This window comes from Stegodyphus dumicola, chromosome 10 (assembly GCF_044657685.1).
Source record: "Stegodyphus dumicola isolate Sdum_Otavi_A_Nest chromosome 10, ASM4465768v1".
In the NCBI taxonomy this organism is placed as follows: domain Eukaryota; kingdom Metazoa; phylum Arthropoda; class Arachnida; order Araneae; family Eresidae; genus Stegodyphus; species Stegodyphus dumicola.
In genome coordinates, this window is record NC_140777.1 from 123066108 (window position 1) to 123082528 (window position 16421).

A 16421-nucleotide genomic window follows, 5' to 3' on the forward strand; every position below is an offset into this window, starting at 1 on the left:
TCTTGCAGCATTTGCGCATGCTAAAATTGTTAGTCTCACTTTGAAATCTTCGACACAAGTTGGAGCTTTTCCTATAGAGATTGCCAAGGTATTTTGCAATACATAAACTGAATAGGAAATTATGTCTGTTTGCAGAATTAGAGAAAATATTAGCACAAAAAAAGCAACTTAACTACACTGAAAGAAATGTTTAATAAAGTAAATAAATATTAAGCTTTTTTGTAAATTTTGTTATCTTTTATATCACAAATGCTTCATTATTTCATATTTTTAATTTTATTATTTCTAAATGCCATCTTACAAGTTTTAAACTGATGATCTAATATACGGAAAAATCCCAAATCTGAAATTGCCGAAGTCCCGACGAGTCCGAGATTCGGACTGTACTGTACAAAAGAAGTTTTTCATAGTGATGACAATGCTCCTCAATCACCTATGAATTAATGGATGGCAAAATCTGTAGTATGGTTCTAGATCCAGAAAATATCACTACCAACAGTGAAGAAAGTGACAGAGAATTTACTGAAAATGAAAAAATTTCTATTGAAAAGTTAGTCGGAATTCTCGACACAGCAATTACAGGACTTCAGCAACATAACTAAACAAAAAATTATGTCTGTCTTCAGAATTAAAGGGAAAGTATTAGTACAAAAAACAAAGCAACTTAAAAAACTTACATTGAAAGAAATGCTTAATAAAGTAAACAAATAAATATTAAGCTTTTTTTGGTACTTACGTATTAACGCAACCAGGCCAAAATTCGCATAAATCGCCAAATTGGCGACCCTACTTACAGCAACCCTACGTGTGTGTGGAAATAGACGAAAGTTTATTTGTAAAAAGAAAAAATAACACTGGGCGTGTACTACCACAGCAATGGATTTTCGGCGGAATTTGCCGAGAAAAGAAAGAGACTTTTTTGGTTACTGTACCTAACAGAAGCGCCGTTACCCTCATGGAAAAAATTTGCGAAAATATCAAGGAAGGAAGCATCATTTATTCGGATTGCTGGAAAGGATACAATACAAGTGAGTTCGAAAATGCTGGATTTCTGCATGGAACTGTTAATCACAAATATAACTTTGTGGATCCCAACACGGGCGTTCACACACAACATGTAGAGCGCATGTGGGGCTCAGCCAAATGGCACAACAAAAAACAGAGAGGAACAGCCCGTCATCATCTTGACTCATACCTTATCGAATTTATATGGCGCCAAGCTCAAGCTGTTAATGGCGAAGACGGTTTTCAATCAGTGCTAAAAGCAATAGCCAAAAGATTTCCGCCGAAAAAATAATTCTGCAACTTATTCAAATTCGAAACCAGAAGGGTTTAATTGCTATTTTATATTTTAAAACAAAATAATATAAAAAACTGTATTAAAAATTATCTGTAATTAATAAATGTACATTTTCTTTCTATTCATACTTTTTTACTCAAACTTAAAAATCGCGCCAACCTGGTTGCGATAATACATAAGTACCCTTTTTTTTTTTTTGCTGCTGTTGTAAATTTTGACACCCCTTTTTTTTTAATTTTGAAGCATTTATGATTTTGGTCATAAATGCTTCATTATTTCATAAAACACACTTTCATACTTTTAATTTAATAATTTCTACATGCCATCTTACTAGATTTAAACTGATGATCTAATATCTGGAAAAATCCCAAATCCGGAATCGCAGAAGTCCTGACAAGTCCGGATTTCAGACTTCGTACTGCAATACTTTTTTTGGAAAACAAAATGTGTTTGTTTCAAACAGAGTTGAGCACAGGAAATAAGCTCATCAATTTTAATGCAGGAGAAATGAAATTCACAAAGTCTGGTTTCTAGACATCTTAATGCACTTTCCACTGGAACATTGGTGGATAATGATTTTACATCAAAAGAAACCATGAGTAAATTCCTAAGAGAAATGCTTTTAACTTTTTATATAAATTCTATTGAATTTTGTATGGTGTAATTGTTATATCTAATAAAACTGAAAATCTAGAAACTGAATATTTAGGTTACAGATATGAGGCAGTGCCTAAATTTGATACAAAAGGGTGGAAAGGAATGCCACTTATAAGAATTTTGGGAACAGCATTTAATCTGGCACAATTCACGACAGATGGATAAGCAGTTGTTTTAAGTGGGTCGGAAGGATTTGTGAGGATTCAATTGCACTTTTTATTTTTGAGAGGTTCAATGGTGAAGGGTTTTTAAGGATTGAATTATATGGTCCTTCATTCAAGAGTTTAGTGACATCATCGATGTACGTGTTCTCGTCCATGGAATATTTGGTCACCTTTCTTGGCCTCTGAAATGATAAGTGCCCGGGTTAGAATGAATTTCACGTATTGTAGCTTTTTCTCTTTGCATTTAGATTTGGTTTTGAATGCTTACTGTTATATTTCCCATTATGGGAAATAATATGCCTAATAATTTCTTTCCGTGTATCTGAAACATTACTGAATTTGAAAGCTTTTTCAATAGGAGCTACAATCTTTGGAATCGAAGGTTTTGAAATTTGTGAGAAGTTAAAATTATGTTTCAGAATTCTCTCTGTAAATGTTTATGAAAATTAATCAAATGGTTATGTTATAAATTACAAGTAATAATCTATATTCATTAAATACATTATTAAAAAAGTAAAATAAAAGTTTAAATCATCATTTTTTGTAGAATGGTAACACACTATGACTATGTTAAATTACAGGTAATTCCCCCTCCCCAGTAACAAGATAACTCTTTTAAATCTAATCAATAACTGATTGCTCACATATGAAAGAAAAATGAAGGCATGCCATGATACTTTGCCTAATGGCTACATTCTGAGAATCTCGTACAGTATATTTCATGTCTTATGTTTTACACAGTGACAATATTTGCCCATGGCCATTTTTTATTCTTCTCATTGATTGGCTTCATTAGAACAAATTTTATGTGTTAATTGAAAATAATACACCTCTTTCAAGGCATAAAAAATTATTATAGCTTTAAAGCTTCAAAATAAAGCTTCAGGGAACCCCCCCCCACACACACCAGATTAAAATAAATAGATAAATCATAGACTTGTTCATTATAATGTTCTTCTAATTATTAAAAAATAAACATCAAATATTTTTTAAAAAGTACATGATTTTTTTTTAATTACAGTAAATACATGTTAAAAGCAGACAATGTAATTCTTACTTTTGATCAAAATTTGTAGAGTAGGATTATCAGGTGAGCCTTGTGCTGGATCGTAAGGGATAACTGTGCTAAGATACTGGGGAGGAAAAAAAAAAAAAAAAAAAGAAAGAAAAAAGATAACATTAAACAAATCTTAGTGATGGTAGTATCAGTGGCAGAATAAAAACTGTTATAATCCCTTTTCCAATTTGGTAAATTTTTTAAAAATATTTATTTTTTCATTTCATAAGCATATCATTTTACATAAATACAAATTAAAATGATACGATCATACATTGAGATCATAATTTATTTAAGAGCCAGCAGAGATAATTGCAGCTAATAGTTATTACAAAGAAAAGAATATTAATTTAAAAATTTAATTTGCAATACACACTGAATTTTGTAAATAATACAGGAAGAGAACAATATCTTGCAAGAATCATTAAGAAGGATTCCATGAATCATTATCATTATCAGTACATAAGGAAATTATTTATAGCATACTATTCAAACTACATTCCTTGTGCATCAATTAATTACTGCAATGTGCTTACAACTTTTCAAAAATACTCTTGATAGCTCACCTTATTAAAAAAAAACCTTAATTTCCTTTAATGTCATCACTAAAAGTCACTTAAAGCCTCAATTTAAGTTTAAGGATGGCATGCAAATGGAATAACAGGGTTGCCACTCAAACAGGAGAATGAAATTCCCTGACTTTTCCAGGTTTTCCAGGTGTGTTTCAAGAAAATTCCAGTCTATCCACGTAATGTACGTTGGCTGTGCTAAGAGGTAAATTAATTATGGTATTACTTGTATTGTGTAGCAAATTGACTTAATTATTCAATAACTCCCAGAGGACATTTATTCTTAATTATTCTTGGTATACTTTGTTTAATAATTTTGTTTAGTTTTCCACTTAAGAAACTTAAAATAAAAGTTAAGATATATATATTGGATAACAAATGTATGTTTTATTTAATTATTACTCATGATCATCACCAGTTCAACACGAGGCTAATCCGGTCTTTATAAATCACAACGCAATGCTAAATAGTTAGGTTAGATTTTAGGTAAATTTAATTTGCGTGAGGTATGTTCTTAAAAGGCACCTTAACACAAATATAATTATAATAGTTGTTGTTTTCTCCACTGAAGATTGAGATTAGAATCTTCCCAATCTGGAATAAAATAAGGCTTTTTTTGCAGACATTCTGCAGCTAAACGAAAGAAAGAAATCTATTTTAATAAATTGAGCTATTTTATATTTATTTCGCAGCATACATAAGGAAAAAATATGTGCATTATATTTCGTGATGGTATGTCATCATACTGCTATAATTAATTTCAGGATTATGCCAGAGAAAATTTCCTGAAATTTGGAAATATTATTTACTAATAATAAATAAATTTAGAGGGAAGAAGCAACATTAAATTATATGAATAACATAACAATAATTACTTAAAAATTGAATTAGAATAATTAATGATATTTTAGCGAATATAGTTATATTACGTGGCTAGCCTAGATGACTGATACTATTTTTGGTACTATTCGGTTTCGAGGGCCGTAAAAAATCGCCAAACTATTGTTGATGCCAATGCTGCCAAAAATAATTGTGGCAACCCTAATAATTGCGGCAAGATAGGAAGTATAATAGTAAAAAACTATCTAAGATTGATGTTTTAATTTAGATGAAAGGATAATTTCATATAATATATTTTTATTATTATAATGTATATGAAAAAGGCTAAACATGACTGAATGGAAGCATAAGAGTAAATAACTATTTCAGATCATTATTATTATTTATATAAAAATTGTTAAACATAACTGAATGGATGCTTACATCGCTATTTCGCTACCGAAAGCATAATTTAAGCATTAATCGCTAAAGCATAATTTCATCTCGTTGGTTGTTCAAACGTAATTTTCTATAACGAATGATGCCTTTTCTTTGAAAATATTCTTGGTAAAGTGCAGAATCGCTCACTTAATTTGTTTGCCGTTTTTTACAAGGGTAAAAACAATTGGATTTTTGTCAAATTTCTTTTACTTTTTAAGTGAAAATAGGTCGATGTGTATATAAATAAAGTCAAGGGTGTGAGCAGTGCCATTTTTGTGCAATTCTAGGATTTTTTTTAAAGTGAAAATAGGTCGATGTGCACATGGAGTACCGAGTATGTGCAATTCTTAAAAACGCATCAAGCAGTGGGTGATTCTACACTTTTCCCAAAATTCTATTGCAGACTTTTCGTCATGGGCAATTCCCAAATTGTTAAATTCATAGGATAATAAAAAAGGATTTAAAAATTAACTAGTATTTCAATGGCGTCTTATGAAATATAGAACTATATAAAGTTACGCAATCTGAAATCAACGCGTACGCTAGATTTGGCGCGCTGTTTAAATGGGCGCGTTTGCTAGATTTGGCGCTTTGGCGCGTACATTTTCGCTGCAACTTTTTTACAGCCCTCAAAACGGAATAGTACCCTATTTTTTTATTTTACTGCAAAATGGCAAGGTATTTATTAAAAAGAAAAAAAAAAAAGATTTAAAAAGATTTTGCGGTAAAATTCTAGTATACGGTAAGGCTTTGGCACGATTTTGAAAATTGTCGCCAAGACCAAAATGACCCATTTACTGCGCATCAAGATGTCGCCAAATCCCATTATTATTCTAACCAAAGAACGTCTATGTAAAGAAGAAAAGGTTCCATACAAGTAAAATGCTATTATGCCGCTAGAATGCGGAGGGAAAATTTGCCAAAGGATTTGGCGACGGAACCTGGCGGCCAGAATTTCCCTCTCCGCGATGTGTACAGGAAATTGAGAAACACGTGTTAAGAAGAAACGCTCTTTGACAAAAAGAAAATTACGAAAATCCGTTTTTAAATTATTGCGAAAAATCCGAGAAGAAACATTTTATAAAAGGACGTTTCTTCTTGGATTTTTCGCAATAATTTTAAAAACGGATTTTCGTAGTTTTTTTTTCCCCCTGAAAATAACTAATCCATGAATTAATTTACTTGCGCCAAAAAATATTTTCTTTTCCTTTAGAATTTAACCACTTGTGCTAAGACTAAACTTCACGGTTGCGGTGCCGTGTGCTACAATATAACAAGCCATAAAGTGTCTCATTTACGCCGCTCCGCATCTGCGAGTGCAATCCAGAGCTGTAACTCGAGAAATAAACAATCTCGTTGTTAGGCGACGTGTGCACCACGTTATTTTCATTTTTGCGATAAATGGTTACGATAAATGGTTATCAACGTGGTGTTCACGTCGCTCGCGGTTTGAGACAAAAGCATCTTGACGTGCGTGGCACGTCTTTTTAGCGCAAGTGGTTAAAGAAATTTTAAACGATATTCATTTTATGAACCCCTTGATAACGTGACCTACGAACTTCGACACCGGTTTCGAGCTTTGGCGACAGATATATCAGACATACACAGCTGTTTTCCCTCTATGATGGAACGGAGCCACAGCCACGTCTGTTGCAGAGAGGTTTTCCTTCTTTACAATACATATTCTTTGATTCTAACCTCCATGGTACCCCGTATACTAGGATTAAACCCATTTTGTTTTATACGAGAACAGGTACTTTCTTTAGTTCATGCATTGCACATGCGATTCTCGAAAATATTGGAAACCAAAAGTTGCGGGAAAGTTGCTTTGCCTTTCTAAAAGACAATCAAATTGGAACTGCGAAAATTGGCTCTATGCCAGCTACCCGAATGACACCCACGTGATACATAATTCGCCAAAAAAGTTACCTCTTCCGACGTCGGCGCAAAAATCGCTTTTTTTGGCGGGATCGTTGTATGAACTTCCCTGACTTTTCCAGATTTTGACAAAAATACTTAAATTCCCTGACTTTTCCCTGAATATTTTGGTCAATTTTCGAATTCCCTGACTTTTCCCGGTTCTCCCGGTTTTCCAGGTAGCGTGGCAACCATGAATAATGAGGAAAATGAAAGTGTTGTTGCTCCGTGGCTTATTTTTTTAGGAATGCTGCATCACTTTAAAATCTACTCATAATAGAACAGAAATTTCACTATAACATGACAGAAAAATTTATTTACAAATCAGCAACTCATCCAGAATTTATGATATTAATCTTGAAAATTACATAGTATTTTATTTCCATAGCAGTAAAAATTTTCAGAATTAATTACATTTGGAATTAATACAGAAAATGATAGCCCAGAAAAATGTCAAAAAGTCAAAATTTATAATATCTCGCAAGACTTTAGTCAGAAACATGCTATTTTACTAATGCAAAAATTGCACACGAATTTGTTTCAGAGTTTTTATCCTCCTTGTTTGCTGATATAATTTTAACTGTTTAAAAACTAATAAATATATAATTGGGCTTCTTCATATACATAGTTATACAAACCAACAGACGAATTGAATTTGACATTTTAAATAAGTTAAGACAGGTGAGATAAAAATGCTTCATCATTAAACACATTCTCAGACTGTCATACTTTCTAAATGTGAAGAGACATTTTAAACATTTGAGATCAAATTTTTAAAAGTTTTTCCTTTAACTTAACTAAAAGTAATATTTCTTATTCAAATTTGAAATTGTGCTTTATATGCATTTATGTAGAGTCTAACTACTGAAGAACAAAGGGAAATAAAACAAATACAACTGAAGCAGGAAGGGACAAGTAATATTACACTTTAGACAAAATTTTCAAATTTCCAATATGACAGAGAATTTTTATAATAAAAAAAATAATCAGATATATTTGTCTTACTTTTAATTCTGTTCCATTAATGCTCCCATTCCTACTAATTTTCTTATCTATATTATGTTGTCGTCTTTTATTTTGAATGCTTAAAACCAAAGAAATAAAAGTATTTTTTAATTCTTTTTCAAATTCCAATTCATCTCGCAAAGCCAATTCCCGTATAAGAGTTTCTGAATGATCTTGAATTAAATTCTCCAGATCAGACAGCAAGTCATGCAGCTGCACCAAATTCAGCATCTTAACTTCTAAAAAGGTAAAGGAATAAATTAGGACCAGAGTATTCTTTTAATAACTTAAATACTTACCAATTTAATTAAGCATTTAATAAACACAAAAATAACCTAACATATTCTAAAAAACCAATTAATTATTTGCATCATGATTAAGAATGCAAGTGAAAGGTATTATTCAATTGGAGACAAAATTCTTTTCAAAGCACTTTTGGTTTCATTCCATGGAAGTTTTAAAGCATTATATTTGTTTAAACTTAAATGAATAGGCAATAAATCTCCAAGGGATATCTACTGGATAGAAAGCATTTTTTGGATGATAGACTTGCTATACAGAAAATAGCATCATTTAATAACACAATAAATGAAAGTAATGAGTTTTAAAATAAAAAATTTTTAAATTCCACTTTAGAGCCAATTAATTAAATTCAACAATCTTATATATTTCTCTGTGTGTCTTAAAAACTAAGAAAAGTCCAGAACAATAGAAGAAACTAAAAAATATATTAATCAATCAAAGAAAAGGAAAGAAGCTTGAAGAAGCCTCACGAAATAAACAATGATGCATTCCAGATTGTTAAAAGTCAAGGAACTAGATAATACAGTCAAAAGTCGTTAATTCGGACACCCATAACACGGAATGATCTATAATCCGGGCCTCAAAGATGCATGCGCGTAAGACTATTATGGCTGCGAATATGCGTGTGTGCATGCACAAAATACGTTTACGCATGCGCGTTTAATGTATAACGGACGGTATAAGCTAAGCTAAAATTATCTAATTCAGTTAATGTTGCAGATTGCATTGTTCCTTAATCTTCGAATTGGATCCAGCTTATTATTTTTTGCAAACTGTTAGAGCAACTTTATAAAAGTAAGCTTGAACTTTCGATTATGTCAAATAGAAGTTCCGATATATATTTACTAATATGTAAAGGACCTACAAAGCAAAAGTATGTTTCGAAGTCCATTAAACAAAAGTGGAATTGCTGCAAAAAATGATGTAACTATTCTGAAATCTGTTTATCAATTTTATGCTGCTCAGTGGCGGGGGATGCCGCGAAACACAATGAGTTGGAAGTTGATCTGTCAGCACTATCCTTATCTTCAGGGCAGATGTTTTCAACGCCGCAGCGGCGTGCAATGAATTGGAAGTTGATCTGTCAGCACTATCCTTATCTTCAGGGCAGATGTTTTCATTTTATTTCGCTTATAATTCCTTACTAAATGTAGTATTTCATCTCGATGTATTCCGTCTTTGATATGATTTAAATGAAATTCCTCCTCATTATAATTCGCTTCCGATAGTGAGGAAAGTGACAAAGTGTTATTAAAACGAAAAAATTTCGATTGACAAATTAGTCGGTATTCTCGACACAGCAATTATAGGACTTGAACAGCGGAACTTTGTAACTAAACAAGAAATTATGTCTGTTTAATAGAATTAAAGAAAAAGTATTATCACATGAAACAAAGCAACTTAAACAACTTACATTGAAAGAAATGTTTAATAAAGTAAACAAATAAATATGAAGCTTTTTTTTGTAAATTTTGATACTCTTTAGATCATAATTGTTCTTAATTTCATAAATTACGGTTTCATATTTTTAATGTTATAATTTCTGCATGCCATCTTACCAGGTTTAAACTGATGATCTATAATCCGGAATCGCCGAAGTCCCAATGAGTTCGGATTAAGGACATTTGACTGTAACTAAAAATAACAATCACTTAAATTTTGTAATTTTTTTTTTAAACAAAGACAGCAAAATCTCCAGAATTTTACTTTAATGATGTCATGTGCAATATGTAAAATCCTATTGTGCAGTGAAAAGGAATATGAACAATTTCGGAAATTGACATCAATACAGATGAAATCACTTTAAGATGTCCATCAAGCTTCACAGGAATTAGACTGAATTTTCTCTTATTTTTGATTTTTCCATTTAAAATTATAAAATAAATTATTCCATGCAATATACATACACGTATGTGTGTGTAAGATAAAAAATATATAATTAATTTATAGTTTATAATTATAAATTAAAATTATAACTTAAATTAGCAATAGCCTCTTTATTCCTTATTTTTAATTCCCCTCTCACCTCTAAAAATAGTAATACCTTTTTCTGGAGTGCATCATTTCTATAGTAGTCCATTATATTGTATAATGCTGATGATATAGCTAATTCAGAACTTAAAACGAAACTTTCTCTCAATAAACTGCCATACTGGATAACTGCACATTTTGATTTTACCCCTGTTCTCGCTAAGGCACTGCCTTGCTGCTCTCTTTCTATCGCAGCAGTATCAAAAATGTAAATTTTCTTGAATTGTACACGATTAGAGTGGCAAGTGAATTGTGGCCGCAAATGTCAATTGATGAAAAATTAATATTTAATCTGCCTCGATATCCAAATTTACTCTTCAATACAGATCAACATTCTATGCCATCAATACTGCCAAGTATTGTTTCATTACAATGAATTGAACAGGAAGTCGTAAGTGTGGGTTCATTTCTCTCAGCAAACATTTTCCATGTATCAAGATGAAATTATGCCCCATTCTTCAATACAAAACATATCTACCAAATGGATGTATGGATCTTCAAAGTAATGTGATTAGTTGATAAATTCTACACTCAAGACATTTGGTTTAGATTTTCGACATGCTAAACATTTATTTTTGTGCATGCCTAATATTTTGACCATCTATTCAAACCTTCAATTACATACAATGCTCAGTAGTAAACAGAAATGAAAAAAAAAAAAAAAAAAAAAAAATTATATTCTGTCACTGTTTTACTGTGGTATACTAGTGCTTAAAAATTCAATCTCAACATTTATAATAAAGTGATTTCAAGGAAGAGGCCAGTTTTTTTGGTCTACTTCAGTTTTAGATATAAACTAACAGAGAAGTCATCAATGGAATAAATTGCACTTCTTTTCAGTAACACAAAACAGATAAAAGTGCTGTAAGTTTACACTTAGCATGATTCCTTAAATTTAAATTTAAATTTTATAGCTTTGATTTAGAAAAAGCATATTTATTGCTTTTAAAAATAAGTAAAATATAACAAGGTTTTCTTTTCTTTAAACGATTTTGCAATCATCAAATGTGTGAGTACATTTAATGCTGTTACTTTGGCAATAGTACATGTTAAACGTGTTTCATATTGTTGAGGTAATTTTTCATTTAAGAGAGCAGTTATTGCAATTGAATTGCAAACTGATAATTTTTATCACAGAATTTAAAATATATAGAGCTTTTCTCAAAACGAAAATGATAATTTTATGGTACTACAAATATAAATTTCAATAACTATATTTGAATTAAATAAAGAAAGAATTTTAATATTTTTTTCAAGGAAGATTATTAAATTGTAATGTGATTAATCATTATATTTTTGAATTATTTTTTAAAATCTTTGAATTAATTTTTAAGTATTTTATAATTATTCTGGGAACAAAGAATGCAGATTACATAATTTTAAATGTTAGCATACGAAATGTTAAAAAGTGCATTTTGAGTAATCATATAAAAAGTGACACTTTCAGCATTATAATAATGAATAAACATTAGAATTAAACATTAATAATTTAAAAATTTAAAAGCTGCAATGAAATTGAATAAGCGTTTTGTAATTAAAATGTGAAATAGGTAAGAAAAACTAATGTTAAGTTATGGTGGATGATTGTTATTACAGTACAAAGTCCGTAATCCGGATTCATAGCGACTTCGGCGATTCTGGATTATAGATCATCAATTTAAATCTGGTAAGATGGCATGCAGAAATTATACAATTAAAAATATCAAATCGTAATTTATGAAATAAAGAACAATTATAATTCAAAGGGTATCAAAATTTACAAAAAGCTTAATATTTATTTGTTTACTTTATTAAACATTTCTTTCAATGTAAGTTGTTTAAGATGCTTCCAAAAAAAATTTCAAAAAGTTCCCTTTTCTTATGTCATATATAGTGGACTATCCAATGAAATACTTCTCGCATAATTTTGAGAGGGATAGGCCTTTATCCATTTTTTGCAACAATTCCAATTTTTGTTTAATGGACATCGAAACATACTTTCGCTTTGTAGATCCTTTGGCAGCTCCAGAATTGGAAACTATTTTTGACATAATCAAAAGTTCAAGCTTAATTTTTGTAAAATTGTTTTAACAGTCTGCAAAAAACAATAAGCCGGATCCAATTAGAAGATTAAGGAACAGCACAATCTGCAACATTAACTGAAATGTCTTAGATAATTTTAGCCTAGCTTATACCGTCCATTACACATTAAACGGGCATACAGTTTGTAGCTTTGAGGTCTGGATTATAGATTATTCCAGATTATGGACGTCCGGATTACAGACTTTGTACTGTATTTATGTAAAGCAAGGGTTCCCAAACTTCTTTCAGTTGACGGCACACTTACAGGTTTAGCATTTTGTCCCACCGTCCTAGACGTGTTCAACAAAGTGTTGTACAAGGTTTGTTGTGTTCTACGAAGTGTTGCACAAGTTTGTGCTTTACAATCTTCTAAATGCATAGTAGCATAGAAAATCACAACACTTCATTAATATGACTGTATATTGATACTAGTGACCAGGCACAGAAATGGAAACAACCACAATCCGAGGCTCAGATAGATTATACTGAACTGTTACACAAGAATATTATACAGTGCAAAGTCCATAATCCGGATGTCCATTACCTGTAATGATCTATAATCCGTACCTCAAAGCCACAAACTTTATGCATGAGTGTAGAGAATGCACATACATTATGCGCATATGCTTTACGCATGCACGCATTGAAAGAAATGTTTAATGAAGTAAACAAATAAATATTAAGCTTTTTTTTTTGTAAAATTTGATACCCTTTAGATCATAATTGCTTTTCATTTCGTAAATTATGGTTTCATATTTTCAACAGTATAATTTCTGCATGCCATCTTACCAGATTTAAACTGATGATCTATAATCCGGAAAAAACCCTAATCCAGAATCGCCGAAGTCCCGACAAGTCCAGATTACGGACTTTGTACTCTATATTACTAATGAAAAATAGGAAAAAATCGATGGGATGGTAAGTTTACTATCTCCAAAAGGTTTTTCAGAGCGAGAGATAAGACTTGACACTGCTACACTCCTTTCTTGCTCCACATTGAACATTGAACAATATTTACTCTTTATTCAGCCACAGCTGAAAATCCGGTTTCATATTAGTATGATGTTGCAAAAGGTGTGGTGTGGTGTATTTAATTATGGCAAAGCACACGAGGGCTATCTGCCTAAAGGGTGGGATGCCTTCGTGCAAGACTTTCTAAGGGAAACTGGCTCGTATAGACTTTACACATGGGGAAAACCACGAAACGCTCATGCAGCCAGCCTGTTTGCGAGATTTGAACCTTGGACCGAACTATCAGTGTTCAGCGACTTTACCGCTCGGGCCGCTGGTGGGCGATGTTACTAAAGGAACGAGATTCCTTAAAGCTTTGGAACTTGTCGAATATTCATTTTTTGATGATTATCCAAAACTTCACTAAATCAGAACAAGTGAATTTTGTTTTAAGGCTATTGTCGCAAGAGAGTTCAATGAGACTCTCTTTGTCTTGTGAAGTGAATTCTGTTGAAGCTTGAGAATGGAAAGGATTTTGGATCCACGAATATTTTCGAAGGGTGTTACATGAAAAGAGACAATGAGCTCATTAAAAAACGAGTATTTATGCAGTTCAGACACCAATCTTGACCACCATCCTTATTAATTTTTCTTATTAACAACTCCAGTTTTCATCTAAATGCAGCAATCTTTGCCAATAGTTTCAAGATGTGCATATTATTGCTTTGTAGAGACAGATTCAAGGCATTCAATTTGTCAAATATGTTGCATAAATATGGCAGTTTTGGTAAAAATGGCTAGTTCGGCAAAGTATCTGGAGTCTGCATGTCCTTCCTCTTGCAGAAAAGTATGAATTTCTTGATGTAGCTCAAATGCACAAGATAAGACATTTCCACACGAGAGCCATTGTAAACTGCAGTAATATAGCAGGGCTGTGTGTTCAGCTCCCATGTCCATGCAAAAGTTTTTGAAAATTTGGCTTTCAGCGTTTTAGTTCTTATGATGTAGTTTACTATGTCTATGAATCGTTCAAATACCAAATTCAATTCACAGCTCATCGATTTCGATGCAGGTGCTTCCCTATGGATGATACAAAGAATACATATAGCATGTGGTGCTTTACTATGAATAAGGGTTTGCCAGACATGATTGAGCGCACCGATACACTTTTTCCAATCTAAATTATTTCCTGTTATAAACTTGTCAAAAATTTCAAATAAATTTTAAGCCCTTGCACATTAACTGATGCTTTGACAGAAAAGGTCTTCAACAATTATATTATTATCTAGAAAACGTAAGCAGCAAATAATGTATGCATCTTTATTACTGTCAGCAGCCTCATCAAGTTGCATATCAAATTCCTTGTTGATTTTCTCTATTAATTGGTCATTGAGATCCTCGGCTACATGATGGATTGTTCGACTAATAATGTTGTCAGATAAAGGTATTTTTGTAATTAGTTTTCTCGCCGATTCTCCTACCATAATATTAACCATATGGAGAGCAGCCATAAAAGTATGTTCTGCGATTGTCTGAGATTTCTTGCACTTTACCACTCTGTATGCCAACTTGAAAGATGCTAGAAGTGAGTTGTTAGGTACTGAAGCTTGTTGAGTGAATACAATTTTTTGCTTTTGTAAATTTTGCAATTTTCTCCTAAAAACTTCGCGAGATTTTTCAACCATGGTTAGATGAATGGTCTTCAGATATCATTTTAGCTTACTTGGGAGCATACTCTCAGATAACAGAATTTTCAAATACAGCACACATTGCGGTCTCGATATGGTCTTTCATCATTATTTACTTCTACTAAAATAAAGCCGAGGCCCACCAGCGGCCGAGCGGTAAAGTTGCTGAACACTGGTAGTTCGGTCCGAGGTTCGAATCCCGCGAACGGGCTGGCTGCATGGGCGTTTTCATGGTTTTCCCCATGTGTAACGTGTATACGAGCCAGTTTCCCTTAGAAAGTCCTCCACGAAAGGCATCCCTCCCCTTAGGCAGATAGCCCTCGTGTGCTTTGCCATAATTAAATACACCAACACCAAAATAAAGCCGAAGTTCAAATAGCTATCATCATATTTGCGATATTTCTGCCTCTTTACTCCACAGCCACTTGTCGAGGCTTGTTCAACTCTGACTTGAGCTATCGACTTGCTCATTTAATAAAAATCTTTCCAGTTTGCGACTAACTTTTTACAAAAATATAAAACAGCACATTTAAAACAAAGCAACTTAACTGCTCACATACATATGTTTAAATAGATATTATAATGTTTATCTGTACTGGGTCCGTAAATCACAACCTTCTGTATCACTACCAAGAACACTTTATTACTACTTCCATTTAACTTAACAATTTAACTGCTTATGCTGACAACAAACTAACTTCGCAAGATCGTAGATCATAAGCATTACTTCTGGTGTGCTACTACTGTAAGTATTAACCAGTACATCAATCAATGATAAAGTCAAGAAAAAGTTGTTACTGTTTTTTTAAATAGAGGGGGAATATTCAAATTAAAATGAGGAATTAAGAAGCTATTGCTATTCTGTGATGATTTCTGTAATAATTATTTTTTGGGGGGGAAGACGGTTGAGTCATAGCCGAGAATACTGTTGTTAGAACTGGTGCGAAAATCACCCGACTTGCTGGTTAAAATATCAAATTTATTTTTTACAGGAATAATTATTCAGAAATACACTTCTGGTTAAAACTGATATGACACTTGAGGTGCTACACATGCTCCACAATTTCAATACATACAATTAACTTTCCAGACAATGAAGAAAGCAGCGAAGCAAGACACACAGGTCATTCAGGCAACAGCAAGCGAGAAAAAGCAATGCATATTCAGTTTAGTACTATTTATAGTGGGAAAATCCTTGTGTTAATTAAGCAGTGACTGCTACAGATGTCACAGTACAGAGACAGAAGTGACATAATATACGGCACAGTGATGCTGCAAAAGCATATCCTTTGAAGTAGGGATGTGTTTAACTAGAATTTACGAATCTGAAAATATGTTGCCAACTAACTGCAATTAAGTTTAATAATTTTATTTCATATTTTATATTTTACATATCCCCCCTTCAAAGAGAAAAAGATTTAATGAGAGAAAAGCCTTTTGAGAAGAAAGCAGTAGTGT

At 32.1% G+C, this 16421-nt stretch overlaps 1 protein-coding gene across 3 annotated transcripts in view; it reads right to left on the minus strand.

The window, feature by feature from the left end:
• Window positions 1-16421, minus strand: part of LOC118204063 (fasciculation and elongation protein zeta-2-like) — a 59718-nt gene that overhangs the window by 21488 nt on the left and 21809 nt on the right. For all 3 annotated transcript variants that reach the window (XM_085825484.1, XM_085825483.1, XM_085825485.1), the window contains 2 exons: window positions 7930-8168; window positions 3179-3254 (listed from right to left, as the gene is read on the minus strand). In XM_085825484.1, the coding sequence (XP_085681610.1) occupies window positions 3179-3254; window positions 7930-8168 (315 nt within the window). The remainder of the gene's footprint in view (window positions 1-3178; window positions 3255-7929; window positions 8169-16421) is intronic.